General features: G+C 39.1%; 1 protein-coding gene across 1 annotated transcript; it reads left to right on the top strand.

Moving 5' to 3' along the window:
* The first annotated feature begins 1,427 nt into the window (after positions 1-1,427).
* On the top strand, positions 1,428-22,846 carry LOC124283418 (transcription factor E4F1-like). The gene is made up of 15 exons (XM_046719473.1): positions 1,428-1,502; positions 2,883-3,170; positions 4,042-4,132; positions 6,063-6,267; positions 6,875-7,001; positions 8,260-8,338; positions 8,741-9,023; positions 9,357-9,437; positions 10,598-10,756; positions 13,244-13,308; positions 16,196-16,368; positions 16,806-17,023; positions 17,794-17,992; positions 18,598-18,743; positions 21,912-22,846. The coding sequence occupies exons 1-15, from the start codon at positions 1,448-1,450 to the stop codon at positions 22,293-22,295; spliced, it is 2,553 nt and encodes an 850-aa protein (XP_046575429.1). The 5' UTR covers positions 1,428-1,447; the 3' UTR covers positions 22,296-22,846.
* Positions 22,847-27,137: the final 4,291 nt, after the last annotated feature.

Below are 27,137 nucleotides of genomic sequence, written 5' to 3'. Positions count from 1 at the left end.
ATTACTAATATTGAGATTATCTCCCCTTGTTCAAGCCACTTATTTCTACTGGTGTGGATTACAAACACTTTTACTGAGACAGAAGAGGGTTTTGCTTCTCGGAGAGATGCTTAACGTCAAATACAGTGACAAAACTATCAGTATGACAGAATGTAGCTGCCAGCCGCGTTGGGGTACTACAGTTTCTTACTATGCCAAGCCGTTTTCACATTTATTAAGAACTTAAAATTATATATATCGTCAATTCTGGCCGTTGCTGATATCTAAAATGAAACTAAAGATATCCTTAAAGAGTTTGAAGATATCTTTACAGCAAGTATTCATATCTATAATACAGATACCAGTAAAGAACGGCAAAATTATCTCTATTTTGAGATATCTTTAATTCATTTCAAGATATCACTAATATGCTTCATCACATTCTTAATTCATTTTGCGATATCAATAATTTTATTGCAGATGTCTATAATTATCTCTATTCAAGATATCTTCAATTCATTTCAAGATATCCTTAAAACAGTTCAGTTAGTACATGTGAAAACGACTTGCCATAGGACCGTATCGTTAGGGGGTCTTGCATGCAGGTTCAAATTGCGGCTCTCGGCGATACACACACCAGCTTTAAGTATGTGTAGTGTTAAATGTTTCATTATTTGTGTTATCCGACGACCTTGTAAAGTAACGTAGACAAATGGTTATATCAAACCCCAGTCACATTTCCAAACAACAAGTGTTTCCTGCCTGTCTGAGACAAGTGATACTCCCCCAGTTTCTACTTTTGAAAAACAAATGATTGTAACATTTACTCACTGGGCTATTGAGCGATGTTTCCAAACAACTTTCCATGTATGAGGGTACTCAAGACTGAGATTTATCCTCAGGAATAAAAGTATCTTATCTTTAAAAATACACATACAAAAAAATATATAATTTGATAAACCCAAAGGGACCTTGAACAACTTTAATTTCAGACTCTGGATGAGACAATCGAGTCTTGTCCAGTCATTCAAGATTTTATATTTATTCTGTAGGGACTGGGAGACGGGCTTGTAGATCACCAGTCCTGTTTCATAACTTGCATCCCTGGCAACAGTTGAGTGACTTCAATCAGAGACCATAAACCGGTATATGGTCTCTGCTTCAATACACCCCACTCAGACTAATTAGTCACCATTGTCGTTGACACCCTCGTTTATTTGAAATAAAATGAAAATAAAAATATATTGAAATTCGCTTCTGAATTATTTTGCATCGAAATAAACAATTTTGATGATTCAACAAAATCTGTTAGTTTTAAAAGAAGTTTTTTAAACAATGATTATTTTGTCGTGTAGTAAATCAACCACTTTGAGTCTTATACGTTCCCCGAAAGTGCGCTTGTTTACGAACACTGCCGGAGTTACCCGAAGCCTTTCAGTCTCCTTGCTGGTTGTCGCAAAACGCCGCCATGAACGAGAGCGACAAGCCTACAAACGACAGTTTAGCTGCCAGCCTGGTGGAAGGTTTGTTTGTAGCAGACGAAACTTTTGATATTTCATTAATTGCCTTTTGTCAGCTCCTAATTGTGACTTACATACTTCATTCATATCAGAAAACGCTAATATACTACCTGTTCTCCATTGCCCCAATTTCCATTTTGAAAAAGAACTGCGGCGAAGCTGATGTTCAGTGCTCGATTGCAGATAGGCCCAGGGACATGTAACATGTTGCTACTTTAGGCTGGCTTGCTCTTTGGAAACCAGAAAATTTCATTAACCTCCTTTGTGACACTATATGGTAACACCATTCGAAAAATAGGTGAACGTTACTATATGAAATATTTCGGGCAGCGAATATATAGGTTAGGATCTCGTGGTAATAAACAACCATCCCTCCTCTGGTCTGGCTGTAGCACTGGCAGTGTAGGGTTTCCAGAATGGGCCTCATGATTTGGAGTACAGTTGTTTTATTAACTGTATTCACTAGGGCTGCAACGTATACGCTATTTTATGATACATATCACGAATATTATGTAACGAATACGAATAATTATTCATGAATACAATATTGTAGTTAAGTCAAGTGATTGATGCACAAAGTGGAATGCCCATGTTGATAGTGTTAATTTGTCACAGCAATAACCAGTGATCTCATGACACTCAATTTGGTATGTAATAGTTATAGTTGACAGTATCATGTGCGGCCATGGCAAACGAACATAACGTGTGCTACTACATATAGTACATATAGTACATATTCCATTCTTGCATATCTCACTTTGAAAAAGGACATAATGGTTCAAGTAAAACACACTCCCTTAAAATATGCTTTAATATTTGGTTCTGGTGACCATGAATAACGCATTGAATTCATGAAGGGCTACAGTTTGATTCACCGAATATGTGAGTGAATTGTAACAGCCTCCATTGACCATCATTGTTGGTTATTGTGTTGATATAGTGTTGATGAAATAATTCATATGAGTATAGATTTCTTAATTTCCTGGAAAATTCCAGCCTATGGTAAATATCTAAAATGTATGCTTTCTAAATCAGAGAGAGCATTGATTTCAAGGTAAGAATTCAATAATATAATGGCTAGTGAATGGCTATACAACATGTTCATATGAATCACAGGTTCAATATCATGATCTCTTTCCATGTTTCAGGGTTTCGTGTCAAATTTTAAACAATGCCAATAATTAAGGCTAGTTATTGAAAACTTGTTTGTCCCATTATTTAAAGAGACTGAATTCCTATTTGAGAAGAAAAGAATATTTATGTACGGTACAAAATATCATTAACTGTCCATGGAGAAATCAATTCTTAATTGTATTAATCATCAAATTCTTTTATCATACTTTCATAATGTATTTATGATTCATCCTTCATTTTTTGTTGTAGGAACTGAAACAGACAATGACAGCGATGAAGACATTCATTACTGTAAGAAATGCAAAATGGTTTTCACCAATATTCAAGCATATTTGGAACACAAGATCCGCCACGATAATTTCAAGGTGACATATGCTCGATCCCACAAGGATCGTCGAATGGTGCTACCCAAGTTAGTCCAGAAGCCAAACAACACCACTCAACAGGATGGAACATCACAAACATCCATGGAGAATGGAGAAGAAGGAAATAATACAGAAGGAAATGAGGGGAAGGAAAATCAAACTCGAAAGAGAAGTAAGAACACATTCCATCTAGATATCCAGTCTATTGAAAAAGTGTGGTTGTAGATCTAATTATTTTAATTACCATTACACGGCATATATAAGAACACAGTGATTTAGTTCAATGAGGTAGCCAGTCCCAACTATACCTTGCACAAAAAGAAACATAGTTTTCAGATGTATACCTTATGTACACAAGTAATCAACAGGTCTTAACAAATTGTTACATTTGGCACCAGTCACTGACTCACTGTCACTGACTGAGGGGTGGTGGGGTAGCCTAATGGTTAAAGCGTTGGCTCGTCATGCAGAAGACCCGGGTTCGAATCCCCACATGGGTACAATGTGAGAAGCCCCTTTTCTGGTGTCCCCTGCCGTGATGTTGCTGGAATATTGCTAAAAGTGGCGTAAAACCAAACTCAGTCAGTCAGTCACTGACTGAGGTTCATCATTGCACACATGAAATAGATGAATGTCAATGTGAAGGTAACCTGTTCACAATATCTTGTATGGCCCCCATGATGAACCTTGAGAGAGATGGAAGAGCTGTGAAAATCTTACAAAATATCAACTGTGGAAGTAAAAACTCTGACCATGCTGATATGTTGACTGTAAAATGTAACACCTTAACAAATAAATGGCATTGTGTATTCATTGTAAAATAGACTTTGTAATTTTGTTGACTTGTTACAACATGAGTTTCCATTTGAACAAAAGCTACAATTACCATTTTTAGCTATAACATATTACAGTGCTGTTGTGATGATCAATCCTATTTTTTACCGTAGACATGTATGAGACTTTATCATTAATATTTATATTATGTCTGGTCTTCTGTCATTGTCACTTCATCAATTGACTTTACAAAGTGTATTTGCTTTCAGAACGAAAGAAACGTCAATCAGAAGTAGATGTTCAGCTTATTGCAGAAAGAAGTACATATATTTGTACCAGTTGTGATAAAAAATTTCACAGGTGAGAATGTGGGGAGTTTACCTTGGTCCGCCAATGTACTGGCAAAGTATTGTGAATCCTTTTGCTTATTACAGTTGGTGATTACTTTGTTTGAATCAAAACACAAAAACTAATCATTGAGTGAAGTAATTGTTTCGACGGTCTGAAACTGATTTTGTATCTTGAAGGTCACATGCAACCAAAACATGAAATATAATGAAAACACAATTATCACTTATTCATGACATATAATATACATTGCTGATTATGAAAAAACATAAAAACAAAATTATAAGCGTACAATCACAAATCAAAAGTGCAATACTGTGTACTTGGGTTTACTTCCCAAGAAACAAAGCAGCAGGGATACCGAACCCAGTCAGAGCGGGTGGGTGTGCACTCAAGTGTAACAGCTGGTTCATTTGCAGATGCCGCCCTCACGGCTCATTGTGTGTGTATATATAGAGATGTTGGGTTTTGTAAATACATGCTCATTTTTTGTGTATAACATTTTGCAATGAACAGGCATCATAACATGTCATGTGTACAAGTATCACACCTGCCTGTCTGTGTAATTACATGCGACAGAGACCGAAGTCGGGCCATAAATCAATGCGTTTTGTTTATGGTGTATAGCCTGATAGGCGTTAAGTTCAAATTGCATGTGGTCAGTGATCGAAGTTGTGTGGGCGGTGGGGTAGTCTAGTGGTTAAAGCGCTGGCTCGTCATGCCGAAGACCCGGGTTCGAATCCCCACATGGGTACAATGAGTGAAGCCCATTTCTGGTGTCCCCCGCCGTGATATTGCTGGAATATTGCTAAAAGCGGAGTAAAAACCAAACTCAGTCAGTCGAAGTTGTGTATTGAATATTGTCTTTAGCAGACAGGCAGGCAGACACATAGATGTCAATAAAACAGACATTGAGTTTGGTCTGTGACAACGACATATCTATATCACAGTTAGAAATTCTGTCAGCGCTAAATAATGACATTGCTTTTAAGTATCGAACTGAGAAAGTAACTCGGTAAGAAGAATGTGTGGTGAAATAGACAAATGAAATTATATAAACAGTTAAATCGGTAATCTACTGTCATAACATATAAAAACCTCGTGCCTGTTAAATATCAACAAAACATTAGAAAAATAGCTCACACCAAAGCCTTCACTAAGTATTCACCGGACAACCTGCTTACAAGCTGCGCGAACCTATTTCACTGCGCATATGCTATGAGCGCAGCCCAGTGCAGCGCAAGCCCAGCTATTGAAACCACTTTTTCCCCCAAGTGCTGGGGGAAAATTAGTGAATCGTTTGAACTCCGATTTCGCTCGGGTTTTTTCATCGCATTATTTTTCAACTTCATAAGTTGAATTTGCATTTTTGATGATTTGTTTTGGTAAGTCCATACCGAAAGGTATCAGGATCTGCAAAGTTGTGTTTTACGTTGCATGTGACCTTTAATTATAAGTTAATATGCTGACTTCCCTCATATTGGTCTCATTGAATCATACTGTAGTACACTTTTCCACCAAACAGGAATAGGATATTCAGTGCAAATTGTTCACATCTTTTCAGAACTTCTCAATGTTAATGCATAAAGGGGGCAGTATTTTTGCATTCTGTAAAATGCCACAGGATATTTCACCAGAACAGTAAAAGTCAAATGTAAATCACTTCAAGCTTTTCTAGCAGATTCCACTGACCTCACTGATGAGTGAAAGGTCTGAAATATTGTTAGAAGTTTTACTAACTCAAGGTCACCCAATCACTGAAAGATTGATGTCAGTTCATATCAATCATTTATAGATAGAACTATTAATTACTTGTGACTGAATGTATCAATTCAGTATGGGGGGATTGCAATATTTGCACACCTTCAAGATTCACAGTCAAATTTGAATGATTCAAATTGTAGTTCTGACGTCTTTTTATATCAATATTCTTTATATAAAGAGAGGCAACTCTGCGTTGGCACATCCAGTACGAACACACTAATGATGATGGCGACGATGAGGAGGGTGAGGATGTCGACAGCCATGAAGAAGATGAGACATACACTGTGAAGAATGACCCTGAGTTTAAAAAGGTCAAGGTGACCGAAGAGGATACTGCAAACAGGCCTTATAGCTGTGAACACTGCGGGAATAGGTTTAAAGATGTAGGTGCATTGTATTTTATATTAACATGTATGTGAATGCTCATACAGACCCTTAATATCAGTCACAAAGGACTGTGGTTTCATCTCAATATGCTATTTTGTAATTTGGATAAGATAAGCTGTTTTTTTCCCTGTTTTTTTCCCTCTTTGTCTCTTTGGTGGTATGGGTAGAATCTCCTTACTGGTGTTTGCACTGTTTGGAAGACGGTTGTCACTGACCAAATTGAACAAGACAACATTTCTCTTTATCCAAGTTGTCGGCCAAGGAATTTTCGTGTAGAATCAAGGATATATCCAGGGCTTGAAGATTCATGCTGATTTACTGTGATCAATGCCACTGTGTATACAATTATAGACCTTATATGAAGTCAATACCTGTTTTGTCACAATATGGCTGAAATATTGCCAATGTGACTTAAAATCTTAACTGACTCACTCAATACCTGTTTTATGGACATGAAAAATGTAACACCATTCTTGTGAAAATGATTTGCAACTGTTTTGTTGAAAGCGAATATGATCCAAACCTATGCATTGCAAATAAATTGTCTCCATCTGAGTACCTTGTACTTTTCAATGTCTTTGATGCAAATATTTATCTTTTAAGGTGAATGTGATGAAGACACACATGTTGACGCACAGCAACAAGAGGCACTTCCCATGTAGCATTCAAGGTTGTCCATATGCATTCAAAACAAAAGGTTCTTTGACAAGGCATATGAGGAGACACACAGGTTGGTATTGTTGCAGAGGATATCTTCCTGCTAATTTACCACTTGGTGCATTGCCTGTTGTCCTTTGTTTGTCTGTTCATCTGTCCATTCATCTGGCATCAACTGATCCTTTTTCAGTGTCTAGGCCCATGAAGCTTAACTTTGCAATGATGACCCTAGCCGGGATGTCTATAGAAAGTGTTCACCAAAACTGAAACTATGTTTAGGCCCAATTAACAAATACATGTGTTGCAGTTTCTAGACTGTTTAGAATTTGGCAAAACTTTGACCCAAGTATTGCTTTTATGAGTTAGTAAAAATCTTTCATGATCCAAAATATCTCTATTCTCGTAATACATTTTAGATATGTTCTGTCTATGTACAGAATAGGAATGTATTTTGAAATCATTATGGTGTATTATAAAAATCATCCATGTGATGTTTTGTCCCTGCAAGTATATACAGATTATTAACCGAGTGTGTTTCCATATCATTAATATCATATATTAGGAATAAAAATTGTATTATGCGAACACACAAGGTAATAATCTCTTTATCATATAATGTCATTCTTAAAATTATTCCAAAAAAAAAGCAAATCGTCCGTGAATTTATATAAAGAGAATCGAGCATTCGCGTAAGAACACTTAGCAGTACACCAAGGTGAAGGTCGTTGATGACGGAAGCATATGGTTGTGACTAGTCGCTAATAGATGCAAACATAACTCATGCTTAAAATAAGATCTTTCTGTCTAAACAGAACAACAAAATCGGGCAGGGTTTTCCTGGCAATGTTTCTATTTTCATTGCGGGTAATCACCTCATCAGTATCAGTTTCTTATACGTGATGGAATCGATTCATCGTCTGTATTGTGATCGATAGATCAAAATCCTTGGTTGGTACCTTTCTTAGACGATTGCCTTTCAGTCGTGCCTCATAATGCGTACCTTCAATTTGAACGAAGTACTCCGTTTCATATTTTCCAAAGTCATTCACTGCAGTAACGACACCAGAACCTCTGTCATCAATTCCTACAGAATCACCAATTTTGAGAATGGGGGCAGACATGTTTGTTTACAAACAATGTAAGCTCGCAATGACGTCATCAATGAAATGTTTACGTTTTAGGATTCGCATGGTGTGTATGGAGTTTTGGGAAAGTAGTTCGTGGATTGACATAATTTGCATAGTTATCAGATTTGGATACCAAGTTTATCAGATTGCTTTATTGCACCGATAACACCCTCCATTAGATAATAAATATAAATCTGTTTACAGGTGAACGTCCATATTCCTGTGAGATGTGTGGGAGAAGTTTTACCGAGTCAGGAGCTCTCACAAGGCATATGAAGTCGAGGTACTAGTTCTTCACAGTTCTTACATTTTGGTTGGACCAATAACTTGATGCATAGTTTTATCAAAGTAGCAGAACCTGAAATCTGGATTGTAAACAACTTGATGATTGCTATGCAGATTTCAGTCCATCAGCTGTACATCAGCAGATATTTTCCAAATAAATAAATGCTCACAAGTGATTTGATGAACTTTGCCAGGTAAGACCTGTTTTATTGCAATATACATCCTAATCATGGAACAGATCATCTTGACTGGGCACCGCCATTTTGTTTGAAGCAAATTCAAGTGATATGAGAGGTGGAATCTGATTGGTCAATAATAGGGAAACTGTGGAAACAGGACTTCGTGTAAAACCAAACTCACTCACTCAGCTTGGTGATGTATATGCATGTGACTATTGCAGAACCCCCTGTACAGCGAAGAGTGATGCTGACTTGCCAAGATATAGAAAAAAGTGGGACTTTGTACCCAACATCCCTGCTGTGATAAACATGCCTACTGATGGTGACACGGGTGTTCAGCTTCTGGAGTCTGTGGATGCAAGCAAAGGATTCGTCTACACAGAGGTGGCATCCATCATCCAGTCAGTCGTCGCTGATGTTGTTGCCGGAGAGGAGGGAGAAGGCGCCATCCACCAGGACACAGATCCCATTGAGCAAGTCATTACAGAGGTGGCAAGTTCACAGGTAAGCAAGGATGTCACGATTCACGACTAGACCATTCTTTGCTTGGAGAATAATTTTCATGGGGTTTTATTTTTGCAAGGCAACTCAATATGATACTTTTGTACGGTTAAGCTGTGTTAGATGTAGTGGTTTAAAGATGAGAACATTTATACCGTCAGGCAAATTGTAAAACTTAGGTTAAAATTGAATCTTTAACAGTTGCTCATGGATCATGTAGCTGGTCATGGAATATTTGCTGAATCCTATGCGTGCATGAATTCTTTTGTATTTTCTTGGTATTATTCTGAGTAAGCTTGGTACAATTACATTCACTGCCATTAATTTGTGATGTAGGAAATGGCAGTGGATCTGGCTAGTGTGACTGCAGAAGAGGAAGCCATTAAACTGGAAAACCTGCTCCCAACACAGTGCAGGGTGAGTGTACCGGTGCAGCCTGCATCATAGCATAACCACATTAGGAGAACTTGGACATCAATACCACTGCCAAAATATTTTCTCTGCACATGTGTATCTTTCACTTTTGAGTACATATATATGATGTATCACAGCATCCTACAGGGTCAGGTACCACTTTGTAAGAGTTACAGCTTGGAGCAATACTGGACATGGTTCATTACACCTGTTTTACCTGCATAACAGGGGTGGAAATAACCCATTGCCCGACGCCCGAGTCCAGTGGTTTTTTCTGTCGGGCAAGCAAATTTGTATATCACACTGTACCGAAGTCCAGTTGACTTTTCAATATTGATTATGTTGTTTATTTATAAAAATCAACAAGAAAACGTCCGTTATAGTGGAAAAATTATCAGGGCAAATGATTTTACATGTGCCACTGTACCGGAGTACACTAGCAGTTGTAAAGTTATTTCCACCCTTGCATAGTAATTTGGCCTGAATGCATGGAAGCATACTTACCATACACAATAGGTCCCCAGCAACCTATGATTCATCATGAGTTCAGACTTAGTGACCTGTTTGACAGTGTGCATTGTACCCTGATGATGTGAATAGTTCAGAGTCAAACAGGGTGCTGTCATATAGCTGAAATATTGCTGAGTTTGCTGTCATATAGCTGGAATTTTGCTGAGTGTGCTGTCATATAGCTGGAATATTGCTGAGTGTGCTGTCATATAGCTGGAATATTGCTGAGTGTGCTGTCATATAGCTGGAATATTGCTGAGTGTGCTGTCATATAGCTGGAATATTGCTGAGTGTGCTGTCATATAGCTGGAATATTGTCTGAATGTGCTGTCATATAGCTGAAATATTGCTGAGTGTGCTGTCATATAGCTGGAATATTGCTGAGTGTGCTGTCATATAGCTGAAATATTGCTGAGTGTGGCGGTCAGCCAGAAACAGACTGATCAGCTTGTACATGTATTTAGCATGCAAATCACAGTACAAGGGATACACATCTGTTGTTTATTTGATGTTGTTGGTATGTGTCATGTCACAGTCATCTGTATATATCTGTTACCAGAAAGCTTAGGCGATAAATCTACATGGGTATCACATTTTGTGGATATTTAATTACTCAAATGATGTACAACTTACATTGTGGGTGTTGATTTCAGGTATGCAGGGAAGACTTCCTGACTATTGAAGTGTTGCGACACCACCTCCGGTCCCACCTGGCCGACACCCCCTTCAGGTGTGGTTTGTGTCATTTTGTGACAGAGAAGAGAGAGGAACTTCAGGGGCACATGATGTCACAGCATCAAACACAGCTCAAGGTACACTGACAACCATTGATGTAAACACAAGCTGTTTAATAACATTAATACGGGGACACCATGAGACTTGCAGATTTTTCTTTGAGAATGCATCAGTTTAGTATTAATATATAAATCATCACTGGTTTGACTGAAGCATCTATACTGGTAAGAGTTTAAGAGTTCTAGGGCATTGCACACACAAGTGGAAGATTCCAAACCAAAAGTTTGAAATTTAGATTTATGGGAAAGAAATAATTCAAACACTTTTTACACACTTTAACACACATCTACAGCTTATGTGGTGACACCTATACTTTATAGTCAGATAAACATCTTCAACTCATTCCAAGGATTTGTAGATCAACACATTTTAAATTACAGTTGACAGTGATCATATTATTTTTCCTTATCCTGACTCATGCTAAATGCTTGTCTCCTTCTTCTTGCGAATGATAGTGGAACACTTGAAATCCCTTGAAGTTCCCTTCTAAAAAGCGGACGTATAATCATCACTCACCCACAAGTAGTCTCCCTTGCCTCCTTTGGCGCCCTTTTTGGTCACATGACCAGCCATGTTTGTCACTCTCTCCTTCTTCGCCCTTGAGGACGGTTGTGAGGGCACCTGGGTCCCTATATGGGACATATCCTTTCTATTTTGGACCTTTTACATCTAAATGGCAGCTGTATACGGTTTTTGGATTGTGTTTTATCAAATGTTTTGATATTATGTCTAATTTATACGTTGTTTGCCATGTTTTTCATCTGGTTTACAATTGATGGAAAACTTGTGTTCATTGTAAGTACCGTCTGTCTGTGGCTGACCCGCATATATTATGTCCTGATTGCACTACTACATGTTCTTCCAGCTTTTGCTGTTAACATTGTCAGAAACTAACTACTTTTGAATTTAATAACTACCTTTTTTCTCTGGGACTGGGTAAGAAGGTATTCACAAGTCATGTCTGGTAAATCGAGTGATTGCACTGATAATTGTGTGTTAATTACTGCTGCCGAGGTTCGTAATTCCAGTGACTTGCCGAGCGTTTTACGAGGGCAGGTCGCTGTTCCAGTGATGAACTCCGTCTCGATTAAGTAGAGATCGTCGTCAACGGAGCTGTCCTCATCGCAGACAAAGATCTTCTTCAGTGCAGATCTTCTTCTACGACGACTACAAGCCTGCGTGAAGATTCAGCAGCCTCTCCAACGCACCTGGATGAAGAGGAAAGCCTGCGGGAAGGCCACGCACCTGACGATCTTCAACGACTGAAGCTAGAAGTCTGGACAACGCTACCAATGTCAGTTCAGCCTTAGACGTCCCCGAAGGAGACTCAGCCATCAAGACACGTGTTCACTCGTGTAACTCCGGCACAAGCGGAACAGAGAGGTTACAGACAAGGCCGAATGTTGAAGAAGAAATCAACGACTGCACAAGGCTCTTCGAGGATCATTTACCTGCAACACCGGTGACGTCACAGTCACGTGCCAGGAAGTCATAACAACTCTTTCAACGTGGGAAAGGCTCCATTTACAGTCCAGTTAGCAGGGTACAGCGTGGTTCGACTATCTTCACGGGTGATAGAGGACTTCCCCTGTCAGCAGATTTAATAGTGCCACCGAAGACGTCTCAGGCATTCACCAGTTTGGGCCACTTGTTGTAGCACAACAACTAACAGTTCCACAAAGGTGCTGAGAAAAATCTCACCCTTTTATCACGTGACTTGTGAGAAACAACGCTCTAGAGAGCAAATGGTTAAAGTCCATGCACACGTCTAGGACAGACTAGCATGAGTGATAGACCCTGTACTTGTATAGGACTTACTCGTACATGAAGAAGGGTCGCATCTCCACTTGATGCGCGCATCAAGAGATGGAGTTGCAATAGATAACAAATGGAACATTAGTATATCTAAAAATCCACACGAAAATGTCAGGAGAAGTTTGGGAAGAAATCTGACATGTTGTGGGTTTCCCCCCACCAGACTCCTCAGAGGAAGTTGAAAGAACAGAATGATCAGCAGTGCCGTCATAAGTTCCCATGGGGGGTAATACAGGACGTAAATCAACAGCCAGAGAATCCAGAAGTGGCCTGACCCACCACCGATTCCGACAGAGTCTACAAGCATTTAGCATGAGTCAGGATAAGAAAAAATATGTAATTTTCTGACTAAAATTGATATTTTATACTTATCCTGACTCATGAGGTCAGCCCTCCCAACCTCCCCTCTTATGGCACTCTGGATTTCCCTGTAAATCGGGCATACATACGGAGAGAGTGACAAACATGGCTGGTCGTGTGACCAAAAAGGGCGCTAAAGGAGGCAAGGGAGACTACTCGTGGGTGAGTAATGATTATACGTCCGCTTTTTAAAAGGGAACTTCAAGGGATTTCAAGTGTTCCACTATCTTTCACAAGAAGAAGGAGACAAGCATTTAGCATGAGTCAGGATAAGTATAAAATATCAATTTTAGTCAGAAAATTACATGGTTTGACGTTTGTCTTTTCAGGGATTTGAAAATGGTACGGTAGTGGCTGAAATCAAAGAGAAGTCTTACAGTTCTAATGATCACAGGTAAACACATCAGACTCAATAAGTGGTGAAAGCAGTCTTTTCAGGACTTGTGCCTGTTTTGCTGATATTCTTTATGTGAATATTTCTGCATACCTACCTATCTACCTACCTATTGTTGAAAATTATAATACTTTTACCATTTGTTTTGGTTTGTGTATCAGGTGGGATTTTGTCGAGAGCATATCTCTTAAAGTTTACATGTTAGGTTCACCAAACTTCACACACATAGTAATCATTACCCATTTATGTGCCTTTTGCTATTTTAATTTTTTTTCAGAATTTAGTTTTTTTGCTGTTTCCATGGAAACATGATTTAGGCTGTGACTATGAGGATGTCATCTTGTCGGAGCAGATCTTCCAAACTATACATGCTAGCTTCATCAAACTTGTACACATATCAAGCATGATCCCTAGATGTGCCTTTTGGGGTTTAGATCCAGATATGAATTGTATTTTTTTGCTGTTTCCATGGAAACACCGACTTAGTGCCAAATGTGTTTGATTATTTTGTCCAGAGCATATCTCTTAAAGTTTACATGCTAGGTTCACCAAACTTCACACACATGTTAATCATTACCCATTGATGTGCCTTTTGCTATTTTAAAGTTTTTTCAGAATTTAGTTTTTTGCTGTTTCCATAGAGCTGTGACTATGAGGATGTCATCTTGTCGGAGCAGATCTTCCAAACTATACAGCTAGCTTCATCAAACTTGGTACACATATCAAGCATGATCCCTAGATGTGCCTTTTGGGGGTAGATCAGATATGAATTGTATTTTTGCTGTTTCCATGGAAACATGACTTAGTGCCAAATATGTTGATTATTTTGTCCAGAGCATATCTCTTAAAGTTTACATGCTAGGTTCACCAAACTTCACACACATGTTAATCATTACCCATTGATGTGCCTTTTGCTATTTTAAAGTTTTTCAGAATTTAGTTTTTGCTGTTTCCATGGAAACACGACTTAGGCTGTGTGACTATGAGGATGTCATCTTGTCGAGACAGATCTTCCAAACTATACATGCTAGCTTCATCAAACTTGGTACACATATCAAGCATGATCCCTAGATGTGCCTTTTGGGGTTTACATCCAGATATGAATTGTATTTTTTGCTGTTTCCATGGAAACATGACTTAGTGCCAAATGTGTTTGATTATTTTGTCCAGAGCATATCTCTTAAAGTTTACATGCTAGGTTCATGCTAGGTTCATGCTAGGTACATGCAAAATGTATTTGATGGTGACCTGACCACGGCAACTATACATGCTAGGTTCACCAAACTTAATACACAAGTTAATCATGACCCACAGATATGCCATGTGCTAAAAAATAGCAATCTTCATCTACGTCCATTGTGTGCAACATGACACACTCAAGTTCAATTACATGTCAGGTTTCCACGGAAAACACAAAAAAATCTAGTTTCCATAAATTATTACCGTAATCAGTACATGCCAAAACTATTATCTAACATTTATATAAAGTTTAGTAGAGTCAAAGAGAAAGTCTTGTGAGCTGCTGATCCTTGTCACATTATATAAATCAATATCAGTCATTTCCATGTCCCAAAGTGGGAAGCGGGGGTATGTGAGCTTTGCTCACTTCTACACTTGTTAATCACTGGATTGTCTGATCTAGGCTATAATGTTTACAAACCGCTGCAATGTAGCTGGAATATTGCTGAGTGTGGAATTAAACAACAGTCTAAGTAAACTTAGGCTCAGCATTATTCGTTACACCGCTATACTGAGTCTAACAAACCCTAGTAGAAGGATGCCTCAGCTAACCTTTTGGACTGACCAATCAGAACACAGCTTACCAAGTCGCGAAAGTTAACATTCGCACATACCGTTTGAATCTTTACCTAAAAAACTTGAACGATTCCGAATGCTATCTTCCGCACAATCGTTCCGAGTGATACACATGGAGGACGCATTGAGTAAACAGTTGCTGAAAATAGCGTTTTTGTCAATATTTCAGGATGTCATCTTGCGGAAATATAAACTTATAGTAAACATGTCATTAAAAACCCCTAAGCATATATACTGCAGGTCAAATATCTGTGTTTTATGAGGATCTTCGTTTGATTGATCAGTGTCAGCGACGGGTAAGAGAAAATCCAAAAAACGTTTTGTAAGTCCCGTCGAACTCTAAGAAGTAGTCATTGACTGATTGGTTAAATCCGCTCGACCCTTTTGCATTTGATTGCACAGTCATAGGTGTTTCAAAGGTTAGCTGCCGCGACCTTCTACTAGGGTTTGTTAGACTCAGTATAGCAGTGTAACGAATAATGCTGAACCTAAGTTTACTTAGACTGCATTAAACAACAAACAAAGCATTAAATATGATATAACATAGACCTTTTATATATAGAACTACACAAGAGCATTAAAGATAGTTTATAAGGCTACAGTAACAGGAAAGTATTTAGTCAGGCCTCACTCCACAAAGTGATCATAGCACTAGGGGAATCATATCTCCCATACTTTAACATAGACTCGCAGCTTTGGTAGCACAGCAGTTGCACAGAACAGATGACCTGGTTGGTTGCTTGCTTGCTTGCTTGCTTAACACCGCACACAGCAATATTCCAGCTATGTGGCAGCAGTCTATAAATAAAAGAGTCTGGACCAGGCAATCCAGTGATCAACAGCATGAGCATCGATCTATGCAACTGCGGTGTGGTGACATCTGTCAACCAAGTCAACGAACCTGACCATCCGATCCTGTTAGTCGCCTCTTATGACAATCATGGGTTGGTAAAGACTAATTCTAACCCGGATCTTCATGGTCAGATGACCTGGAACAAGTATGTGAACATCGTGTATTCTAATGCCTGTGTTGGTGCGGTATGTTTTATCCATGTTAATGTCCTATATGTAGGAATGCCCAGATAGCACTGAGACAGCTGCTGGAGCTACCCACACCGACTGCAGCAGTGCCGGAGGGAGACTCCCATGCCATGGGCTATGCAAAGTCCCTCCACAAGTGTCCCGCCTGCTCCCGGACATTCAGGGGAAGCAGCTACCTCAAGCAGCATATGAAGAGTCACACAGGTGAACGATTGACTTCAGCCTTTGGTGTCTCTTTTCTTCAAATGCACAATGATTTGTACATTCAAAATTTAAAAAATGGATACATGAAACTAAAAAAATGGAGACTTTAAACTAAACTGCCCGGCAAAATAATTAGACTTCCATGTTTGATGGCTGACATCAATCAAGAAGAAATGAAATATACGAGAACTTGTTATTCTATGGTGATGCTTTTTATACAGGTATCACAGTTGTGTTTTGAACCTTAAGTTTGCGAAGTTTTGTCAGTTGTTTTCAGCCAAGTAGCATTTTTTGGCAAAATCCAGTTTTCAAGTGTACACTTTCTTTTTCCCAGCAGTTAAGTACCTCTTTGCTGCAAATTTAGAAGCATTTGGGATTTCCTTTCTTCTATGTTTTGTAATAACAAATGTATATTTGAGGATTGATTATATTTTCAGGTGATCGTCCATACAAATGTCCAGTGTGCCTAAAAACATTCATAAGTAAGGACACACTGAATAAGCACATGAGTGCTCACAGCGAGGAGCGTCACTACAAGTGTGGGGAGTGTGGCAAACTTTTTAAAAGGATCTCCCATGTCCGAGAACATCTTAAGATCCACAGCTCAGACAGACCTTTTGCATGTCGAATGTGTGAAAAGGCCTTCAAAACCAGTGTAAGTTGGTTTACTTCTATGTTTAAAAGAACATATCCAGCTTCAGATTAGCAATAAAAGCGAGATACTTCTTGTCATGAGAACTTCTTTATTTTATTTGTCATGAGAACTTCTTTTATTTTATTTATCCTGATTGCCTCATGAAGTTTTGGGTTAGGATTGATCTTCAGCAACTCATGCTTGTCAAAAATGATTGGGTGGTGATTGTATCCTGATTGCATAGGACATGCTCATGATGTCAAAAGCGCATTATAAAACAAATAAGCATTTAAGACTCAATTCATTTACAGACCACTGGCAAATTGCTAAATGTGAATTATTTTAAAAATATAAACAGAATTAGTCACATTTTATGATGCAACACTGCAGTATAGATCCTTCAGGAGTGGAAATAGTCCATTCCCTTTGTATGTCAATCAAAGTGTAAAAGTCTTCAGTCGGGAGCTTTTTTTAAAACAACTACCCAGTCTGTCGGGCAAGCGTGAAGCAATTTGTATATCACACTGTACGGTGTCCAGTTGACTTTCCAATGTTAATTATGTTGTTTATTTAAAAAATCAGCAAGAAAACTGTCGGCATAGTGGAAAAATTATCAGGGCAAGTGACTTTACATGGGCCACTGTACCGGAGTACACTATCAATTTTAAAGTTATTTCCACCCCTGTCCTTATACCATTGGTAAACAGGAGTGACATCACATCATATTGTATTCCTGTTAATGGTTTTAGTTGAGATGGTAAATAATGACAGATATGATTTATTTTCTTCAGAATGCCTTGAAGGTACATATGCGTACCCACAGTAATGTCATGCCATACGAGTGCCGCTACTGTCATCGACACTTCCGTGAAAAGGGGTCCTTAGCACGACATTTGCGATCACACACTGGAGAAAAGCCCTTTAAGTGCCAGTACTGTAATCGGTCCTTCTCGGAACATGGCACACTCAATCGTCATCTCAAGGCTAAAGGTAAACCTACAACACTTTCAAAGTTTCTTCTTGTGTAGAATTGATAAATATGTTATTCTGTGTTATGGACATTATGATACCCAAATTATATAACCGGTGCTCGACATTTGTGTCTTAACAAGTAAGGGTTCAGTGTATTACAGTGACGTTTCAGTCCTTTCAAAACAGCTTAGGGGCGGTTAGCCACGTGGGTACAATGTTTGAAACCCATTTCTGGTGTCCCCTGTCGTGATATTGCTAAGAACAGTGTAAAACACTCACTCACTCACTCACTCACTCACTCACTCACTCACTCACTCACTCACTCACTCACTCACTCACTCACTCACTCACTCACTCACTCACTCACTCACTCACTCACTCACTCACTCACTCACTCACTCACTCACTCACTCACTCACCCACTCACTCACTCACTCACTCACTCACTCACTCAAAACAGCTTGTACTCGCACTGAAGTCGGTGACTGCCATAAGATAGAACCATTGTGATTTAATTACCAAATCTGAAGTAATGACAATACCACATAATACTATGGCATACATGACAAGAGATGTTGGAGAGATATCACAAGGCACTGATGTAGTGTGTGGTATGTTTGCAGTTCCATGCACCCGGCAGGCCAGCCATGAGGCCCTAGAAGAGGAGGAGTACCCCACTGTGCTGGCCGAGTTCTCCTCCGTTGTGGCCGACACGCAGCACTACCTCATCCCAGAGGAGGGAGATATGCAGGAGGACGCTCTCAATCAGGTAAATAACTCATGATGACATTTCAGATGAGTGTATGTTTAGTACATTAACTGGTCGTCATTCTAATTACCCTGTTTGGTTTTGTTTTTCAAATTTGTTTATGATATAGAAAAATGTCCTGCAAAAGTTATAGAAGGGTGCATCAAAGATAAGCATGGATATACAGTTTGACTGCTGTGTTGAATTTGAGGGGACCTGAGAAATAGTTAGCTTATCTAAGTATACGAGTCATCTGAAATTCGCAACAGACAAAGAATGATGTTTTACACAGACTAACTTCCCAAGACAAGAGTGTTCGCTGAGCTTACATCATTATAGGATGTAAACATGGACAAAAACTAAAGTTTGATACTCAGTCGTGGACACTCTTGCCTCTGGAAGATGAACACAGAAGATGACTAGCCCTTCTTCTCATGTTATGTATAGGCATTCTACCTTTGAGAGTTCCATTTGTACTTTGACATCTGCGGTGATTCATGCTAGGTTCACATAATATTAGTTGACTTATTAGCACTGTGTTGTATTTGTCAGTTGGGATTATAGGCATGACTGAACCCAAGAAATAACAAGAATCTGTACTTTACTGAGAAAGAGTAAACCCAGATATAACAGAAGTTACATTTGACCACTTTCTTAATGGCGTGGTGTACCCTTGACACATACAGTTGACATGTTCAGGTTCATTAAATTCTTTCTTTTTTTCTAAGTTAGGAACCAACCATCTGATATGGAAACTGTGTGAATCTGTGTAGAGTTAGTTTAGAATGAAAATGTCAGTTAGAAGTAGGGCTGCAATGAATACACTATGTGGCGAATATGATATGATCATGAATTTTGGGTAACGAATACGAATAATTATTCACGAATACAATATTGTACTTAAGTGATTGATGCACTTTATGGAACGCCCATGTTGACAGTTTTGATTTGTCACAGCAATAACCAGTGATCTCATGACACTCAAATTTGGTATGTAATAACTTATAGTCGACAGTACCATGTGAAACTAACTTGACTTGCACTACTGCAATGCTTAGTACATGTTCCATTCTTGCATATCTCACTTTGGAAAAGGACATAAGGGTTCAAATAAAACATGCTCCCTTAAAATTTTTGTAAATATTCGTTAATATTTGGTTCTGGTGACCACGAATAACGAATTGAATTCATGAAGGGCTACGGTTCGATTCAGCGAATATGTGAGTGAATCGTTACAGCCTTAGTTAGAAGTAAAACCCCAAGACATGAACTTTGTGGGGACTGTGGCATGTGGGTGTTTGTGCAGTGAGTGTGGAAGACAGGAGTATTCATTGGCCAATCCAGAGGGGTGCAGGGGTACGCACCTCCCCTTTTGTCCTGAAAGTTCATGAAATGACCATTGAAACCCTCGTGAAAGTGAAATGTGACCACCACCTACCTCCCTCTTGTTTGATATCGAAAATAGCACTAATGATAGTAGACCAAATAACTCCATGAAGATACATGTGAGCAGAAAGGGAATTCATTCACCTATGATTTGGGTTCCCCTAACATTGGGATGAAAGTAATCATATTTGTTGGTGGTGGCTTTACTCCTTCATATTCGAAGGAAATAGGGAAATTAATGCAATAACACAGGACCAATACATCGACTGAGAATGCTTTGCACTACATTCTAAGATGCCTAGTGGTTAGAGTAAACTAGTCTCTGTTGCATCCCGCTTCTTGGTTTGCAGTTGCTTCTAATGCGAGCTAAGATCACTGGTTGAAACATTACGCTTTATGTTTAACGATGGTTAAAATGTGTCAATTCGACTCCACAAGTTTTCAGCGACACGGTAACGCTCGCGAATGTTTACATTCCCACAATGCAATCGTGGAATGCTAAAATATGACTACTCAGCTTCATCTGGATGTACTGATCTAAACTTACGTTGGTAGTCGAAATGCGATGTTCATATTGCCCCATATGGTTTACGTTTAATGACAGATGTAATTAAAATAATTCAGAGAAGATATTTAATCCGAACGTGCCATCAAACTGTTATCATGTGTTTTTTCTGGTAATTCATCTTAACGAGGGGCAGACACATCAATAGAACAGCGCCAGTTAGCCCTGTGCGAGGATTCTTAAAGGTCACATGCAACGTTAAAAACACAACTTTGCAGATTCTGATACCTTCGGCATGGACATACCAAACAAATGGCAAATTCAACTTATAAAGTTGAAAATAACGCTGATGAAAAACCGCTACAAATCGAGTTCAAACATTTTCACTAAATTTCCCCAGACTTTTCTGGGGAAAACGGTTTCAACAGCTGGGCTGGGCATAGCACTTTAAGTAACCAGGTTAAGCGCAGCTTGAAGCTGCTGTCGGGTGAATATTCGTGAAGGCTTGGTGTGAGCTTATTTTTCTAATGTTTTGTTGATATCTCACAGGCGAGCTTTTACATGTTATGACAGTAAATTAACTGTTTATATAATTCAGAGGCTCCAGATAAGCTGCGATCCGGTAAAATACGCCGTGAAAATTTCCAACCACGCATTGAAAATAATTGTAGCCGCACTACTAATACGCAATTAAAATGTTAGGATACACAAAAAGTTTAAAACAAATGCGTCGGAATATATTTATAAAAAATCGCCATGCAATGAAAAAAGACATCGATTGCTATCAAGTTGTAATCGTTAGTATAAGACTAGTGTTGTACTGTCAGTATAGGATGAGTGATTTTCATGAAATCATTTCCATTATATTTAAGTTGGTTTGATTAGGGTATGATATGGGCAGGACAGACCTGCTTAGTAAACTTACTCAATGACATAATACAGGTGAGTGAAATGACTGAAATGACATATGCTGAAAGCAGTGGGTAGCGGAAAATACAAATACCCACTCAACATTCACAATACACACTAAACGCATGCAGTGGGTACGTCATATGAGCTAAATATTCTCAAGCACTACGTTAAATCCAATTTCACCTCACCTCACCTCACATCACATCTACTGAGAATGCTTTGCATTACATTGAACACAGCATTGACTCATTAAGTTATTGTCCCCTAAATCATATCCATCTTTTGTGATCATCTTTTTGGGGTCAAATGAATAGCCACAGAAAGAGTGCAATCGTTGTGGCAATTTGTACCAGTTTCAAACAATGATGTGTTTTTTTCTCCCCCAGCATACAACAGAGTATGTGGTGGTGCACACCGACCTGGCTGAAACTGTGCAGAATGTGGAGATCATTACAGAAGGAGAAGTGGATCCAGCTATCCTGGACCAGGTATCTGCTGACGATGGTACATCATACATCGTTGTCAGCGACGGTGGCGACAACATTCGTGTCCTTGACCCTCACACAGGTCAGACTGTGGCTGTGATGCCAACCGAGTCTGATGATGGACAAACACTGACAGTGTTGCCTTCAGAAAATGAGATCGAGGCTGTGGCGATGGCCCCACTGGTGGAGGATAGTGACGCCATTCAGCAGGCCATGATGGTAGCCAATGTTGTGGAAGAGGAAGTTGGGAGAGATAATGTGGTCATCGAGGAGGAGGTCAAGTAAACCTTGTTTGTGGGAAATGATTGAGAGGAAAATGTGTCTCTGAAATTGGCCTCATGTGTACACATCAACAAACATTCACCTGCCAATATTGCATTTCTGTTAAGTCAACATTCACATTCATTCATCAGTACCTTTGAAAGCAGATCTTTCATGATTCCACAACTGCATTGTGGTAGCAGTCTCTTAAATCTCATTTGATTGAGATGGAACAGCATATTTTTACACATCAACAAATGTGTCTGATCTTTGCTTTCTGTGAAAGTGACAATGAGGCCAGTAACTGACTGAGACCGACTATGTTGTGAGACAAGCTACATTTAGTGAGGTAACCAGCCTTCACCGATGTCTGACTTTGACTGTCTCAATTTATAAAGTCTATTTATTACAACCCAATATCTAATACATTGAAATCAAGTGCTAGAGGCCATGATATAAATACCCTGTTTATTTACCTCATTTCTTCATGGAAAATTGTACATATATGAAGAGTAAACTTATTACAAAGTGTTGCATTTATTACATTTTCATTATAATAAACTCTTTTTACAGAATGTGTTTCTAATCCTTTCAGTATTATATTGATAACGACAGAGAGCTAAAAACTATTGAGACTTTTGAGTTGAGCTGAGGCAAAGTGAGGTTGAATGTTGCGTTCAGTATGTGCCAATGAGCATGTACATGTAAGGCTTATGCCGCTTTTGTAGCTTTGGTTTGGTTGTTTATGCCACATTCAGCAATATTCCAGCTATATGGTGGAAGTCTGTAAATAATCGAGTCTGGACCAGACAATCCAGTATGAGCATTGATCTATGCAACTGGGATGGATGACGTGTCCAACATGTCAGCGAGCCTGACCACCCGATCCCATTAGTTGCCTCTTACAACAAGCATGGGATACTGAAGACAAATTCTAACCCGGATCTTCACGGGTTCGCTGTTGTAGTGCCAGCCCACTGAGATACAGTGGAAACTCTCAAAAACCAGCAGCCCTCCAATCCGGCATGCTCTCAATATCGGCACTAGAATTTGGTCACGGCAGAAACTAGTTAATTTGTGATTATTTACACGCCCTCTAATCCGGCGTCAGTCTATTCCGTATTTCGTCACAACAAAGACCGCCCAATTGACTGTTTGTACAGTAATCAATGCTCTCTAAACCGTCATCCGGTATCTCGGCTCTCCTGTTGATTGGCTGAACGTGTATTAATAACACAGTGCATTACCATAGGCATTAAGCTCATTGATGTTGCCTGATAAGAGGAGTATGGACAAGGATTAGGCATAAGATAATATGATGACTATCAACATGTTGTTCAGTCGTATTTCACGGCACATGGAAGATCATTCTCAGGTTGAAAAGGAAAAGTTCTCTAAACCAGCACGCCGTCTATACCGGCATTTTTTGGCGGTCCCAACGAATGCCTGTTTAGAGGCCTCCCACTGTACTTTATTTCGGCATAATACCCATATCTTACTCTGCACCAGTAACACTTTTATCATATGCTTCTGACTTGTAAGCAACTGCCAAATTTGAATGTCTTTTGGTATGACACAGCCAGGCAACTGAATGACAGACCTTTCTGCTCTCCAGGGTACCGTTGTACATGCGATCTTAGCACTAAGTTAGTCTTAGCGCTAAGGTTGTTTTGTACGACACCCTAGTTACCAGTGTCTATCCTCTCCACCACACGTTTAGCTTGATCGCAGTGTAAGAATCTACACCAAAACATTACTCTATGCAATAAACAATAAGTTGTCATCCATGAAGTTGTACAATTCATTATCCACCACAAAGGTGGTTTAATCAGTCCTGAGATAATATTTTTTTTTACTGATATAATATATTTGCAGTCTGATAAAGATGAGTTATATGTCAATACGACTAAACCAGTGGGCTAGTCATAAAAATGTTTACTTACGCATCCATGATCCTGGCAAGTATTGAAGATGGATGACAGTGAGATGGTTTCACACCATGTCAGCTTAATGAGGGAACAAAGCCCAATATGACACTGGTTAAAGCACTTTGGTTAAACCCGTAATTATGGTTATGGTGCCTGTACATCAATGATCACAACGGGTAGATAGTGGATCTGAACTCACAATTAGCGGATCCTGCGATTTTTCAGAAAAGGACAACAGTCATCTCTGCTGCTTGTGATCTGACTGCAGTCCGAGACAATGGTGACCCAAACATCTAGATGAGTGAGCAAGTGAGTGAGTGAGTTGGGTTTTTTCGCCGCTTTTAGCAATATTACAGCAATATCAACGTGGGGGGACACCAGAAGTCATCTGCGGTAAGTGACGCAATTTGCTCTGCAAATTGATCATGGGACTGAATCTCTGTTCACCACTAATATATTTGTCAGCACTACCCATGTTCCTGGATTCCATCAAACTGGTAAATGTGTGAGAACTACATCACTTGAGGCTTTGTCCCGCATTAAGCTGACATGCTATGAAATGACTGTTCAAAGTTGTACTCTCATACACACTCAGACTGCAGTTACAGGCCAATGTAGGAAACTACAAGTGGATAAATTCACAAATACAGGATTTATAGACTGACTGTTTATTCAAATGTACATCTGTACATATAAAACATAATTATACATTCGTTTGATGATCTCAACTAAACTGGCCATGTTTTGATCAGTTATAATTAATTGCTAAAAAAGAAAATTGAAGTCCTGTCCATCTAATCACATCAGAAACCAAAATGCAACTCCAAGCTGTATTGCCTGTAGGGTACTGCATGCAAAAGCATAAAGGAAAGGTATTGTGGCTCACAAAATACCTCATTGGAAGTTACTTCATTGCAAAAATACAAAATGAGACGTGATACACTTGAAAACTTTTAAAACCACAAAACACTGAAAGCAGATTGTCTGTATTGCATACAAATAAAATTATGGGAAATCCCACACATAAGAGAGTTTGTCAACAAAACAATTACCAGTTAAATACAACTATTTGCATTAACAGGATGTAGAACTTCTAATTTTACAATGTATCATGTAGGCCTATAGAGAATTGCTCACACTTCAACAAAAACAGGGGCGGTGGGGTAGCCTAGTGGTTAAAGCGTTGGCTCGTCACGCCGAAGACCCGGGTTCGATTCCCCACATGGGCACAATGTGTTAAGCCCATTTCTGGTGTCCCCCGCCGTGATATTGCTGGAATATTGCTAAAAGCGGCGTAAAACTAAACTCAGTCAGTCAGTCAACAAAAACATTTAACAGCAGCATCACTTGCAACCATTGCTAAAGGGTTTGTAAATTCTGATTTTTAACAGGCTGAATACTTACCTCGGAACCTGGTATTGTTCTGTATGTGTCACTGTGATGCACATATAATATACATAATATTAACAAATTAACTCCATATAACAAGTCTTCCATACTTAGATGGGCGGTGGGGTAGCCTAGTGGTTAAAGCGTTGGCTTGTCACGCCGAAGACCCAGGTTCGAATCCCCACATGGGTACAATGTGTGAAGCCCATTTCTGGTGTCCCCCGCCGTGATGTTGCTGGAATATTGCTAAAAGCTGCGTAAAACCAAACTCAGTCAGTCCATACTTAGAATAGGACCTCTGCAATATTAAAATGAAAACTACAATAAATATCTGAACTTTTAACACATTAGGAGATATGATTAAACACGGAGTATGTATAAATAAGTACAAAGGTACTAATTTCAGGAGTTTTAATAGTACATGTACATTCTCCAATTCTACATCATTATCAGAAAAACTAATGCCAAATAAAAACAAAACTTGTTTAATGTCACCCTTGACAATAGTACAGATATAACACTTTGGCATGTAAATATTCAAGTCTGGATGGGACAATCCAGTGATCGATGTCATGAACAATGAACCATGCCACTAGGTATGAGTCCTCCTACAAACAAAGTCGTCTAGCTTGAGGACCCGGGTCACCTCCCAACAATGATCCATGCCACTAGGTATGAGTCCTCCTACGAACAAAGTCGTCTAGCTTGAGGACCCCATCCATCGGGTCACCTCACAACAGGTCCCTGAGGACCGATTCTAACCTGAACCCCTGTTGGTTGGACCAGCGGAGTACAGATTACAAACCAGGATGGTACACAAGCACCACACAGACTAGAACATCAGTAGAAAGAACTGTAATATAAATTTCTTTATATTATTGCAGGATATTTCAAACAAATAAATTACAAAAATCTTTTCAGCATTTGGGCATTTGATGAGACAGTTGCCCATGTCGAATGAAAATATTATGCTGGTAAGGCCACAATATCCAATAAAGTACCCCGACAATGATATTGCTCTAAGGATATACTACGATAAACAAAGAATTTTTAGCACCAACACACATGTGAATGACACAAGTTGTGTCAATGCATACAAAAAGAGAGTACAAATTTTGAGAAACGACAGATATGCACTTACCATCTTTACAAGCCTATATCATACTGGACTCAAACTTACTCAAGAGGATGGCACTTACCTAGAGATCAAAGGGGCAAGTGTTTAAACTGTTTGTGAAAAGAACCATTGGTGCCAACCACTAATTTTGGTATCAATAGTACCACCATCCAATCACCCTGGTCAACCTCCCTTTTAAGTAACCCAGTGTTTGTACTGGGGTCCTTAAGGCTTGTTCCAGAAACCCCAGTAAATCTTCAACTTTTAACAAAAGTGCTATGACCAGAATCCACTGATAATCATGTTACATTTTGAACACAGTGATGTCACCTGGTCCTATTTGCCATTTGGTTGTATACAGGCACCAGTTCAGTCTGCAGACCCTGTCTGTTTCAGGAAAATATAATAACATGATTACTAATTTATCACAAA

Source organism: Haliotis rubra, unplaced genomic scaffold, assembly GCF_003918875.1.
Source record: "Haliotis rubra isolate DU_JTF1 unplaced genomic scaffold, ASM391887v1 Scf315, whole genome shotgun sequence".
In the NCBI taxonomy this organism is placed as follows: domain Eukaryota; kingdom Metazoa; phylum Mollusca; class Gastropoda; order Lepetellida; family Haliotidae; genus Haliotis; species Haliotis rubra.
The sequence above is the reverse complement of the archived record's forward strand: the minus strand, read 5'-3'. Positions and strand labels throughout refer to the sequence as shown.